The following is a 14635-nucleotide window of genomic DNA, read 5'->3' as shown; positions in this document are numbered from 1 at the left end:
TGGTGATGGCTTAAGCTGGGACTTGAATGTAAACAACGTGCTCAGAACAGCTAAGGACACAGACACTTTGTGCAGTGAGGACAAGGTATGGGGCTTTCCTGAATACAGCAGTAGAACATCTGTGTGGGAGGGGCTGACCTGGTTGCAACTGCCAGATCCCATTCACAGAAAGCCTCTCCTGCAGTTTGCTCAAGGCTCTGCATGCTGTCTATAGGTGGAAGTCAATGGCTATGACAATTAGTACATATATCTCATTGTAGTTGACTATATGGTGAGATTGAAGAGAGAAGGAGCCAAAGGCTGTGAGATAGTGCAGAGGTTATTCAACTCTCTAGGCACAAAGATAAGTAAGGATCAAGAGAATAAGTGGGGCTCCCTAGTTTGGTATCTATCTTCTTACCTTTATCAGCAGACAGTATAAAAATTCATTTCGCCAGAGCTTGTTTTGCCTATCCAACATCTTCTCAGATTGAACTCAGTACATGTTCATTTAGGCCCTACTATGTGTTTGTCATACATCAGTAAACAGACAAACAATCCAGTTCTTGCAGAAAGCACTTCTAGTAGGGGCATTCAGGTGACAATACACGCAAGCATGCGGGATGTCGATAAAGTATATTTGAAGTTGATAGTCTGGATATCTGGACTGTCTCAAGGAAGGGTACAGGGAGAAGTCTGGGCTTTGGAAATCTGTGTAGGTGACTTTTGCAGAAAAGGTAGAGGAAGGGAGAACTCAGCCAAGTGACAGGTGAAAATGGATTTCTGAGCAGAGTTAAGAGGAATGAACAAGAGACGTGTTTGCTGAGTTTTCCCCTAAGCCTTTGCATCTAAAAGATGAGGTCTAGAAAGACAAAGAATCCGAACAGTAGAGCCCTCGCTGGTCACTATGAGGTTCTGGCTTTTGTTGGAGCGAAATGAGAAACCAATACAAGGTAGAGATTGAGGGGTGCTTATATTTGAATGGAATCCCTGTGAGTGTGTGACAGAGGACTGCTGGTAGTAGGGGATTGTATGGCATAAAGGTGAGGCAATGAAGACAGTGGCAGACTGCTTATGCAGTTCAACAGTGACAGAAATAATATGCTTCCTTCTAGCTGAAGTGGCTGAATTGTGGTAATATTTTGAAGAATGAGAGAATGAAATTAAAATATCAGATATGTAAATAAAAAGGCTTATAGATTTTATAATAAGGAGACTGTTTTTCTCAATTAACTTACAGAAGGGGTTAGAAAACCCAGTGAGATTCAAGAAGATCAGAAGTTTGATGGGGATGTGGAGAAACCAATGTGGTTGTGTTGTGTGCACAGCTGAAGTACTATGTGCGCGGATAAGAGTTGGTGGGCATGTGGTGGGATATGAGAGTCTTATAATAAAGGATGAAAGTCTAGGCTAAAGAATTAAGATGCTGTCATCATGTAGATGGGGTATAAAGAGAGGGGTGTTGGGTGATAATACCATGATGGTTAATCTCCAGGGTCAACTTGATTGGGTTTGGAAGCACTAAGGAGATATACTTCTGCTTATGTTTGTATAGAACGGAGAAGGTAAGACCTACCCAAAGTGTGGTATAGATAAAAGAGAAAGGGAAATGGGAGAAAGCAAGTTGAGTATTAGCATCCATTGCTTTTTGCTTCTTAAATGTCAGCCTCATGTTCTGCCTCCATGCTTTGCCTGCCATGATGGGCTGTATTGCTGTAACCCACTAACCCTGCCCCCACCCCCCACCCCAGACCAAAACAGTCCCCTTCTCCCTTAAGCTGCTAGCTGTTCTGCATTTTGTTACAACAACAAGTCAAGAATATAATCTAAAAGGAACAGAGCATAGATGATAAGACACACAGAACTGAGGGCTGGGGCCAACAAAGCTAACAGGCTGGAAAAACAGGATGAGTAAGTCAAGCCGAGAGAACAGTTGGAGATCCTTGTGGCGCCTGTACTCAGCCCGTGACACCTGCTCTCCAGTCTGTATCACAGATCAGCATCTCTCATCGCCCAGGTTCTCAAGTCATCGTACTGGACTCCCGTATGTGAGGATGCAGACATGACTGTCTTAGTGTTCAGGATGGAGCCATTTCTTATCCGGATTGCTCCAGTTTCCTAGCTGCTTTTATCTCTCCCCTCTTGTCTTGAGAATCTGAGCCACAATGTACAAGAAACATTCTTTTTTCTAAACAGAAAATCAAATTATTTTGTTTCTCTAGGTGAACAAAAAGTCATTACCTTAGGAGAGTAGGGCAGTTAAACTTGATGCAGGCTAAATCTCCATGATCTAAAAATCAAGACTACAAACTGCTCTAAGTACCTGCACACTTGAGAGGTTTTGAATTTTGGAGCATTTTTGTATTTCGGATATTCACTCAGGACACTCAGCTAGCAGAGTCTATGCAGATATTCTAGAGTCCAAGAGAACATTTCTGATCCCACCCCTTTCAGATAAGGACTAGTACTGCCTTTATTCCAAAGGTATAAAGAAAAGTCATGAACAGAGGAAACTTGGAGACACAGAGGCCGAGCCTGTATGATTTTTCAAGGCTAAGGCAGAACTTTCGAGATGGAGGGAAGCAATCAGACATACATCATGGACTGTAGCGTATCCCACGTGGCAGAGAGTAAGAATAAAACAAACATCCATTAGCTTTGGCAACAAGGAGACTTTCTTTGCCATATGGAGGAGACTACTTGAATGAAATGAGCTAGGGAAAAAATAAGAATAAGGAACGTAGAGAAAACAGGTTAGGCCTGTGTTTATCAAGAACTTCTGCTTAAAAGATAGGACAAGTCAGAATGACTACTTGGGCGACTGTGGCTTCAAGATCCTATCAGTGCGTCTTGCATCTGTGTTTTATTTCTTTTTTTGAGGAGGCAGCAACTGGTTGCATGAGGACTGAGTGAAAGGAGACTTTAATGACGGGAGGGGAGGGGACAAGAGGAGGGCAGGGCAGGCAGAGCAAGGTGATCAAAGACGTGGGGGAGAGCAGGCTCAGGATCATAGGTTGAAAAGACCTCTTCACTCCCTGAGACATACTCGAGGACGTAATGATGAGTGACCTGGAGACCAAAGGCGTTTCTGTTACTCTCCATGTATAAAAGGAGACCTTACACTGAGACCAAAGAAAGCTGAGAACAACTGAGGACTTGAGAGGATAGTGAGAGTTTGCAGTCATTGAAGTGGGCCTGAGGAACGATGAGACAGAGACCTGTAGGAGAAGAACTCGTTCAATGGACTGGACAATGCTTTCTGGATCTCTCATCTTAAAGTCCTTTGTGTCCATTCCCACTGAGTGAGCAGGCTGCGTTGAGGAGCAGATTCCTCATGTTTACCTAATCCACCAGCTCCCTGAGCCTTTATTAAGAAAAATATGTCAGTCTCTGATTACTATAGTTATCATTATTATTATTTCAGAATTAGATTTACCAAAATCTGGAAGAAATAACTTTTGGGGAAAGAAAACACGTCAAAACAGACACTCTTCTCTCTTCAATAGAGGCAAGAGCTTAAAGATCTTGAAGAAATGAGTCAGATATAATGATCATCTAACTCTGAAAACTAAAACCCTTTAGGAATTGAGAGGGAGACTCAATCCTGAATTCCAGTTTATCTCTTCACTTAGACTGTTTAATAGCGGTTGGAAAGTAATTAATCAACTTATGACACAGATTCAAGAGCTGTCACCTTTCATCGACATTAGGGTAACTGCCTGGGATTTTTTCTGTACTTTCCTGATGACATAAACAGCATTTTTAAAAAGTTCCTTGAAGACCAGTGCTTAAAACCCACTGGACCTTGACATACAGATGTCAAGGGACAATCTAAATATGTGCTATTCAGGGTGAAATAAAATTGAGAAGTCTCTTAATTTTGGCTAGTCTGAAAATGCATTTTTGAGGAGCCCAAAACGTATATTCATCTCTGCTTGAAGTTCTTCTCCCATCACCCAACAATAACTAATATAATGTTTAAACCTAAAGATTCTTCTAATTGATAAATGATAAATATTCATTTGCTGGCTGTGTGTTAACTAGATAGTATGCAAAACCGCAAGCTCTTTGAGCAGTGTGACCTTTACCTGGAGGTGGGAGAGAGAGGTTTATGCCCAAATGTGAGTGAGGCCAGGGTCAGATGATAACAGCCCATTTCACACTCTTAGAGAAGAAAAAAATGGGAAGTAAAAACAAAAGGCAGGAAGTAAGATAAGCTTTCCTCAAATCTTTAGATCACTGTCTAAATTTATTTAAAATATCAATTTCCCATTCCTGACACACTCTAGCATGGACTGTTATAGTGAACCTCCAAAGAAAGGCTTCAAGATGCATCCTCAATGGACACTAACTCACATCCAGAACAGATGATATGTCAGTGGACAATGACCATAGATGTAGTTCTTAAGACCATACATAGCTTTTGTTCACAATAATAATTCATACATTATAATGATTATAGAGGATAAATTTGTTTTCTGTGACAGTGGTATAAAATTTTATGATCTTGTGTGGCTTAATGCCAATAACTTTCTGACAAGATGGACTTGACCCCATGAACTTGAGCCCATGAACTTGAGCCCATGTAGAGGGTTGGCTGCAGAGTGCTTGGAACAGGCCATGCACAGTTATAGCTATGCTTCTGTCTTACATCCCTGCTATTCTTCCTAGCAGACAAAGACAAGCTAAACTTAAAGGCCAGCTCAAATCTGGATTATTACATTAGTAAGTTTTGTAATAGAATATAGAAGGCAGCTGACTTTATGGAGAAATGGTTTATAAGCCTCATAGTTCAGGAGGATCCTGAGCATGGAGAAGTTTTGGTGAGGATTTCATGGTGGACATCAGGTGACAGTAGGTAGAGTCTAAATTGGGTGCTGACATCTGAAGCCAGGGGTCAGAGGGATAATGATGTTCCACAAGGCTCCAGTGAACTACATATTTTCTACTTCCACTCATCTTTTAAAGGTCTATACCACCTCAACCTACTTCCACCTTAAGGAAAGGGTTCCTTATTCATGGACTTTTTGGGTGACACAAACATACTGAAATAATAATATTGATGGTAGTCTACCTTCTGTAAGAATTAAGCCATGTGTGACAGAAGAGAAGGAAAGCTTATACTCTACCCACAACCTGATGTGTGTGTGTGTGTGTGTGTGTGTGTGTGTGTGTGTAAGACAGAGAGAGTGAGAAAGAGAGATTTCATAGTTGATTCCCCACTTTGATCTGCCTCTTTTCCATTAGAATGAAGGTAATAATTAAAAGGTGGGCTTTGGAATGTCACAAAGTTTTTAGAAGAAGATATACAAGTGGCTAAGAAATATTTTGATAAGTGTTCATCATCTTTACTCATCATCCCAAGGGAAGAAGGCAAATAGAACACCGATGATATAAAGAGGGAAAGAGGGATGATTGGGAGGGAGGTTTAAATGGAAAGAGGGATGGGAGGGTAGGGGAGAGGTTAGGGGTTGGGGTGGGGCAATTAATAATGAGGATGTTTGAGGAAGCAATGTAGAAATCTACTTTATAAGTTTCATACACACCTATATGTATTCACATTGCAAGGTTAAGGTGGATCTATATACTACACATGGGACAGTGCTCACCCCAGAAGACAATGGTTACCAAATAAAAAGCCCAGTGGCAGGTGTAAGATAACCCCTCTTGAATTGTTGGTCAGAAATGTCCCAAAGCCTGTGAAATAATTTAGATTATTGGCTTTACTCTTGGTTTGGGAGAGAAAAAGTCATTGGCGTTCCCCATCTGTGAGTCCTGTGAGCTACAGCAGTAACAGGCAATATAGATCTATTTGTGCAACAAATGAGTAAACAACTGTGTTCTGAATTTCATTTAAGGAGGACACACATGACTGTTAACTGCAAATCTGGTTGAGAGCCCATAGTCAGGAGCCTTCGTCCTATGAAGGCTCAAATGGTGAACCTACTGCTATCAATGTTCATAGTATCAAATTACTCTCTAAATTTGAATTTCTCTAGCCACAGATTAGTGATGCTCTCTGACCTAATTAGAGAAGTTTCTTCATGCGGTGGCTAGTGGTTAGTAACATAACACAACCACCCAAAGCGCCCGTGGAGTACACAGCCACAATAGGACATCTATATCACACCCTTACCCTTGGCTCAGCGAGCATGGTAGAAGAGGCAGGTAGAAATGCCTGGGGAGCAAAGAATCAGAGTCTGGGGAGTCCCAGAACAAAACAGTCTCCTCTGGACATGACAGGACCACCGGGCTCCGGAGATCAGAACAGTTGTGGTTGCCTGCACAAAACTGGCACAAGGTAGGGCACTTGTTATTTTAGATGGAGAAGAAATGGGTCCACCAGCCCCTATTCCTAGATGAAGTGCTATTGACAGTTGATAGGTTCTGGGACAGAAAGAATCTGTTTTTTTTTTTAAGGGTAAGGCTCCGAACAGGATGACACTACAAATCAGAATTGATGGGCTATTAGATTTTTTTTTTTAAGGACAGGAAGTAGGGTGCAGGAAGGTGGGTGTGGATCTGAAAGGAATTCAGGGGAAGAATTTGGGGTGAACATGATTAAAATATATTAAAGTTATCAAGACCCAAACTACCTGTAAAAAAGGAAAGAAGGGAGGGAGGGAGGGAGGAAGGCAGCCTGGCTCCTCATGGGACACTGACATACATGGCACCTTGACCCTTCAAGTATTTTCCTATCATTTCCCTCTGCTTTCTCAGTGATTCAGTAGCGAACACAAACTCCAGGTATCACTGGTTTTCTGCATCTGTGATAAAAGTTATTCCCACAAATGTCTTAAATTGAACAATTTTATAGTGTCTGAAATATATGTCACATTTCTTCATTTATCAAGGTAAAGGCCTTTTAATTAGAGTTTTAAAATATTTGCAACACAGTTGTGTAAAAAAAATTGTTATTAGTGATTTAGCCAAGCACAAGAACAAAATCAGACTTATATAAATAAGTTACTCCTTATATACAGTTATCTGTAACTAAATGTCAAAACAAGCTTTACTGATGATGTATGGATGCAGTAAACCTTCAGATTCAACTGAAAAAAATCTATAATTGTAATAACATAATTCCCCCCTTCTCTTCCATCCTCACAAAATATAAGAAATGACCAGATTTTGCTCCCTCACAAGTTGCATGCTCTGGATGAGGAAAGATTTCTGAGGATAATATATAACAGGCAATTAGAAAATCTAAGTCTGACATCAAAACAGATCTCATGGCCCTTTCAAGTCCTGTACCTTCTCCATCTCTCCAAAGCAGTCATGCATTTTATCCATGTGCATTTCACCTGCATTTAAAGCTACATGCTTGTGTTGAGTTCATATGGGAAATAGAGTTACCAGAAATCACCCTCAAACAGGGAATCCAGCTACAGCAAGAAGGTGTTTCTCTCCAGACAATGCACTTCAAAGACTGTGTCGTCACTGTTGTTTGGAACAAAACCCAATAGCACCATTACCACTGAGCCACCTTACCCCCGCCTTATACATGACAGTAATTTATAACTATAGTAAATATGTTTTCTAAGCCTGCCTGTTTCACCTTGCTGCTCTTCTTATGCATCATATACCTTTCCATTTCTGTGCATAGCTTTCAATCAGTCAACGTCTAGGTGGGAGGAAGGACGACCGGAATAGTAAGAGAGGGAAAATCAATTTTCAGAAAGCATATGGTAACAACAGAATATTTAATCAAATTAGCCTAGAAATTCCTTCCTATTTTCAGCACGTTTTGCAAGGCAGTTGGTTCACGGTACAAAATGAATTTCAATAAATGTCATATATTTAGTTAGATGGCTTATTCTTGAAATTTGCCGAAACAGGTCAACCCACTCAGAATGGATCTTGTTCTAAGACATGACAGATGGATATTGATATTGAATACAAAGATTGGAATTAGGCAAAAGGTTCTGGGCTACAATAGAAGTTCATTTACTTAACACTCAACTAAGGATTTGTTTACTGTGTGCTTAACTTAGGGACAAAAGAAAAAAGAGGAATATCTGGGATACATGAGTAAGAAAGACAAGGTATGTCAAAAATATTTCCTTGGCCTTGGTAAGGACATCAACTGATTAGCATGGGGAGCAGGTCTTTAAGGTACTAACAGTTTCGCATCCGGTTAGTACCCATTTAGAAAGCTGTGTTGATGCTTTACAACTATCCCAGAGTTTTTAAAGATGCCATTTACTGACCCATAGCAAAAAGCAACTTCATCATTTTTTTTTTCTGGAAAAACAGGGGGTAGTTCCATGGTTTCAAAGATTTTATAGACATCAAAGAGGTCGGAGGGACATCCAGTTTATGGGTAATGGTTTAAGGTTTAGTGAATCAAAAACACATGGATTAAATTTCCCTTAAAAGAACCCTAGGTTTAAAACTCAAAGAGCAAAAATGCTCTGGTCTCAAGCTAAGCCAAAACTTATTTTTTAAAGTCAGTTTGAGTTGTTTTAGGGACCCAAAACTTGGCGGGACTTTTCTTTCTCACATGAGCAGGCCTCTGAGGGGATGACCCAGTCCCCTTAATTCTGTTACAGAGATTTACTCCACCTCTCTCTCTCTCTCTCTCTCTCTCTCTCTCTCTCTCTCTCTCTCTCTCTCTCTCCCTCCCTCCCTCTCTCTCTCTCCCTCTCTCTCTCTCTGAGTTTAGGTGACTACCTTATGTCAAAGGTCAGCAGTTGGAGTCATTTTTGGATCCCCAGGCCATGCTGTTGTAACATATAACTTCAAAACTGAATCTGAGATCCTAGGCGCTATCTCAGATTTCCAGCTAGTAGGCAACACAGAATCGCTTCAAAACAGGAAAAGGGCTGTGATCTTAACGTGTGCACTATGATACGGAGAATTATTATGTTTGTATTTAAAATAGTAGGAAGACATAGAGCTCATAATCTTCCTTTCTTACACCATGGCCTTCTAGTTGGGCACTTTATCTAGTTTTTCGGAGTAAAGCAAACAGGTCCGTACATAACCTGTGATACACAACCTTTATTCCTTTAGAAAAATAGATTGCAACACTGGCTGCTATGAAAGGGCCCTCAAAGCCAGCAAGGCGGTGCATGTTTTGAGTTTCAATAGCAGGGGAAGCAAAAAGGGGGTGGGGGGGGGGAGCGCAGTCCGATCCAAAACAAAGAGCCAATATTCCAAGAGGAGAGTCTATTCTGAAGGAGAGAATTTGGAAATGAAATGAAGTTCACATACAGAGTTATGATAGATGGATTCAGGTTTCAGAAAACTAGGGCCTCGGTGTAGAACAAAATAACTAGATTATCCCGTTGCTTAGAAATGCCCGTAGCCTGATGCAAAGCATGTGGACCAGTTTAGAGAACTATACGCTAATAGGTGATGACTGATAAAATATCCTTTTCTTTTTTGACTTAATTTTCTACCGTGGGATTATTATCTTTTTAAAGAAGTCTAAAAAAAATAAGCACTTTGTTTAGAAAATATGCTAAGTCTCATTGGCTGTGCTGCTCATTTGGACAGTACCTGAAAGAGTCACACAGTAGGGCAGAACTCAGCCAAGGCCCCATGCTTGATCCCTCTCAGATATATAGTGCTTTAAAGATACCAAGTCAACAGTTTAAAATTGGGAATTGTGTGGCTTCTTTTGAAAACTCAGAAGAGAAGCAGCACACGTTGGTGCATGACACACAGGGATGTCACATGACAGCTCCAATGATGGATGCCAAGTGGGGACTGTCTCATCTGGGGTGGAACTTTCATCAGGTCCTAAGAAAAATGGATGGTCTCATTCATTTAAACAGTTTGCAAATGTTCATAAAGGGCATAGGCAGAACAGAGGAAAGGGAAAAGGACACAGATACAGGAGATGGGAGAACACCGCACACAGGCACGCCATCAGCAACTGCCTTATCTATTGGCATCCACTTGTCACCCTGGAAAGGACCAGCATTGACTATAATGGTATTACTGTCCACAGATTTCACTGGGCCATGCTCAGGGCAGAAAGTAAGAAAGAACCTTCTTAACCTAATGGACCAATATTTCTGATGTTGGACCTGATGAATGTTGGGAAATGCCATGAACCAAGGCAATAAGACCTTGGTGCTCTTAACACCTGAAGTTCCCTGACCACATCTCACAACTTCTTTGCCTTGCTGTCTCAGAAGTACAGTCAGGTTTTCACCCTCACGATATAATTTATCTGGCCCATAGGTCTTTACAGAATTACTATATGGCCCTGTAGCTAAGATTTTGATGCAAGTTAAAATGGAGAGTAATCCGTACTCTCCGTTGCATACACACACTTGCATACAACCACAGAAAGAAACACACATGCCTGGGTCTGTGATTTTCAAAGTTGATTGTTCTTCATTTAACAGTGCTCACACCTCCTGGTACAAATGCCACACGTGTGATTTTTTTTTCTCTCAATTATGTTTTATGGCTTATAAAAACACTTTCTTCATTTTGTCCCTTGAAAAGCAAAGTAGTCAGATTTTACTGGATGTTTTTATTAAAACAAAACCCAAGGGGAATATAAACGCTAACAATTTAACGCAGCTGAAGAAATATCTGAGAATGGGCTTTCTGATGGGAGGGCAGATTACAAAGTCACTCACAGCTCTTAATCTGATAATGGGGCTGACGACCCCACACATATGAATAAGTCATGGAGTTTTAAAATAAAGTCTTTCTACAAAGAGAGAAAGTAAAGAAAACTGAAAGGAGGAGAAGACAGAGAGAGAGGGAAGGAGAGAGGGAGAGGGGGGAAAGGAGGAGGGAGAGAAGGGGTGTGTGTGTGTGTGTGTGTGTGTGTGTGTGTGTGTGTGCATGTGCGCATGTATCAGCATCAGCAGAGCCTAGCCATCAGCAGAGGCTAAGCCCCTGGCAACATGCACACACACACACACACACACACACACACACACACACACACGCGCACGCGCACTCGCGCCTGCATGTTGCCAGGGGCTTAGCCTCTGCTGATGGCTGGGAATGGACTAAAGAGCACTGAGTGAGGCTCTTTAAACTGTGAAGACCTTAAGATGAGCCAGGCTCAGCTTGGAGGTTTTGAAGAATGAAATAAGCGGAAGCAGGCTTAGCTATGTTAAGGTCTTTATGTTCCCTAATAATTATGGATTTTAGCTCTATTTTGCATATGTAATATCTGTCTACCTAATCAGACCGTAAACGTTTCAAGGGCAGATACATTTCATTTCCCTTCCCCAGTTTCAGATGCTTGCCTAGAACCAGCACAGCTAATGCTCACAGTAAAACTTCTTTGCTATTTCTGGTGAGAAAAAAAAAAAATGTGAGTTTAGTCATGAATCAATATGTGTTAAGAACTCATAGTCTAAATGGTTCCAAACTGGCATTGGCCACTGTACCTATTGCATACTATTGAGAGCTGCATGTTCTTCTGCACTGAGAAAAGGATCATGAAGCTCTGTCCTGAGGGCTCAGTATCGGACAGGAGTTGCAACATATACTGGTCAGGGAAAGGAAACAGCTTCCCTCGAACTTGGGCTTCTGCATTCAGTTTGTTGCTAAGGGGCAATGATAAGAACTTAGGTGCTCCAGGCACAAACACAACAGGCCACAGAATAAAGGGAAGCTAGTGAAATGGCTCAGCATTTAAGAACAGTGATTACTCTAACAGAGGAGTTAGCTTGGTTCGCGGTACCCACATGGCCTCTCATTCAACTACCTTAACTTCAGTTCCTGGAGATCTTCTAGCCTCCATGGCCACAGGCACACACATGCACCCAGGCAAAACACCTGTACACACCCCAGCCCCCTCCTGACCATCCCTAAACCTCATGTCAGTGAAGAAGAAACCAGAAAGCTGTGTGAAATGGGAGTTACAGAGATGAGGAGCAGAGGAGTCTAGAGAGGGGATCTGGATGTGTGATTAGTCCTGTGTGACCACGGGTATGACAGCAGGTCACTAGTCTGTCAGATACTGAGCTCTCAGGACAGACTTTCATAATCTTTTTTCTCAGTGCAAAATAGCATGCAACTCACAATAATATGCATGAGGCACAGTGTCCCGTGTCACCAGTGTCACTGGGGCAGCCACACAGAGCTTCAGCCCCTTCTGTGTTATCCTCTTTGTTCTGAGAAAACCTTTACCTTATTACATAAACTTGTAAGAGAAAAATCAGACTCATCCTATTTTGAACTAATTATTTCCATCAACAGCTTTGTAAATTGACTTTTCAAATATAATTCAAAGTGCAAGCCTCATTTTTTAAAAAAAGTTTAAGACAAATATGAGACACTGTTTACGTGGTCTTAGAAATCATAAACTGTAGGTATTTGCCTTTCTGAGATAAGCTGTAAACACTTTATTTTCCTCTCATTATAGACTTAAAAGGAGTACAAATGTTAGACTTCCGTATCAACTGCCTGTTATTTGTACTTTTTAATTTTACAGATAAAGCTTGCCCTCGGATCCACAAAGCCCGTCGTGCATCCCTGGCGTAAGTTCCCTGTTGCCAATGATCAAGAACAAAGCAGTCTCGGGAAAGGCAGTACTTGCCTGATCATCCTCGACATCCCATAAATCCATCTTGCTTACAGCGGAATGTGGCTAAGTTAATAACTATTGACTGAGGCCCTGCTGAGTTTGAAAACTGACCACAAATTTTAAAGCACCCATTGCACTATGTAGGAACACATTTTTGGTACCATCAAATTTCTTATTGAAGTTGTACGTTTTATGCCTGTTATTTATCTGCTCAGAGGAGATAAACAGTGAGTATATCACAACCTGAAATGACAGTGACAAGTCTGTAATGTGTAACAGAACCCATTCCTGCTCCACAGTGGAAATTTACACTTGCGAACAAAGCCGAGGAAGCTTCCAGCTGGAGAGGAAAGCTATATACCTGTAAATAATCCGGGCAACACTAACACTGGGGCATAAAAGCACAATTTATGTCCCAGTAGCAAAGGGAAACACCGTGTACATCGTTTTCAGATCATCTCCATGCAGAAGAAATTCATTAGTCAGCTATAATAGTTGAGCTGTAAAGGAAAATAACGTTCTGCTGAATCCATTTGCATGGTAATGTGTGTGTGTGTGTGTGTGTGTGTGGCTGGCTGCTGGAAGCGACAGAATAAACCTCCTCCCAATGCTACAAAATGCTGACAGTCTTCCTAAAATTCTGTCTATATTCTATCCAGTTACAGCGTTTACAATCTCCTCACAGTCGTGGACCGTTTTAACTTGGCCATTAGAACCTCCTGATTATTTTGCTTAAGAAAGTTGACAATATTTCATTCTGCCCCAGAGCTGCTTTGAACAGAAGCCTGTGATAAGGGAAAAGCCAATGGAGGAGCATTCATGCGTGAGCCTCTAGAACCCCTGCCAACTGCCAAATTAGCAAATGGCTCTTCTAAACATAAAAAGGTAGGAAATGGGAAACCACAGTTTGGAGTAAATTCTGCATTGTACTTTCTTTGGTCTTTTAATAATTACACCGCTACTAGCCAGACTACCTGACCTCTGGTTATAATGTATTTCACCTCCACTGAGTCCCAGCAAAAAGATAAAGTGGGATAGAAAATGATGGATCACACCCTCCGTGTGTTTGCCAGGAATAAAAAATTCAGACCATCCCAGAAACACCTGCCCTTGGGAAAGACACCCCCACCCCCTCCTCGCGCGCTCCCTCAAGGCAGATAAAGCAAGGCTAGGAACAAGGAAATAGCTGGGCTCAAACCTTGCCGGCTGCATCACCCTGGACAGGGTGACCGATCCCTTTTGTAAGGGCTGAGTCAGATCCCAGAGGTGAAACTTGCAGAGCTACAGCAGCCCTGGAGCACCTAATGCTCTTGGCGCCCCTGAGTCACACAGGTGGCCGTCAACAACACTCCTTCTAAAGCGACAAGCTCAATTCTAGTTTGCACCTCCCCGACCCCATACCTTCAGTTTCCTAAGCCCCCGGGCTCGCACCCACCTCGGTGGTCTTGTCCTCCGGAGCAGTAGCCAGTTCCCTTAGTGGAACAAAGAAAGCAGAGGGACTGGGAGAGGCTGGGTGCCTGATCGACGCGGCTGGAGTTTGTACCTTGGGGTGCCCGGAGCGCGCGGCGCCGAAGTCAGCCGGCCGGGGACCACCCGCGCGCTCCGCCCTTCTCCAGCGAGTCAGCGGTCGCCCAGCATCTGGCTCCGCACAGGGTCACCCGGGCTCGGACGCTGCGGGCGGCGAGGCCGTCCGGGTCACCTGCGGCCCGGGCCGAACCCCGCCGAGCGCCCTCGGACTGCTCCGCCCCTTCCCACACGCGCCCAGCCCGGCCCGTGACTCAGCCGGGCAACAGCGGCGCCCGGGCGCGTCCGGGCTGGAGGCGAAGAGACCCGGGTACCCGCCCCAGCACGTGTCTGTTCGTCCCTGTCGCTCTAGGTCTGTCCCCAGCGGTCCCTCGGGGGGGGGGCCCCGAGATGGGGACTGGCACCACCCTGGGAGGGTTGGGGGGGTGGCGTCCCCGCCCTTCCCGCAGCCAGTACGCTTAGCCCTGGGGGTCGCACTTCCTCAAGCTCCGCCCCACCCCCCCGCCCTCGGCAAGGTGAAACTTTCTAGGTGGAGAAGTTTCCCTCGCCCCAGCTATGCGCTTTTTCTTCCTCCTCCAGCTCTGGAGTCTGAAGCCAGCGCAGAGGGAGATCAGCGGCCCC

At 43.1% G+C, this 14635-nt stretch overlaps 1 protein-coding gene across 3 annotated transcripts in view; it reads right to left on the bottom strand.

Annotated features, from left to right (window-relative positions):
- Positions 1-14316, bottom strand: part of Met (MET proto-oncogene, receptor tyrosine kinase) — a 109063-nt gene extending 94747 nt beyond the window's left edge. The window contains exon 1 of one of the 3 annotated variants that reach the window (XM_021164365.2): positions 13926-14316. Coding sequence is in view for 2 of the 3 variants with exons in the window: in XM_029478169.1 (XP_029334029.1) it covers positions 6116-6133 (18 nt within the window). In the remaining variant the exon portion in view is untranslated. Of the gene's footprint in view, positions 1-6115; positions 6398-13925 lie in introns of those variants that run through there. The other 2 variants (XM_029478169.1, XM_029478168.1) reach the window with 2 other exon arrangements.
- Between the last annotated feature and the right edge of the window lie 319 nt (positions 14317-14635).

The sequence above is a fragment of the Mus caroli genome, chromosome 6 (assembly GCF_900094665.2).
Source record: "Mus caroli chromosome 6, CAROLI_EIJ_v1.1, whole genome shotgun sequence".
NCBI classification, from domain to species: Eukaryota; Metazoa; Chordata; class Mammalia; order Rodentia; family Muridae; genus Mus; species Mus caroli.
This window is presented reverse-complemented; position numbering and strand designations above follow the sequence as displayed.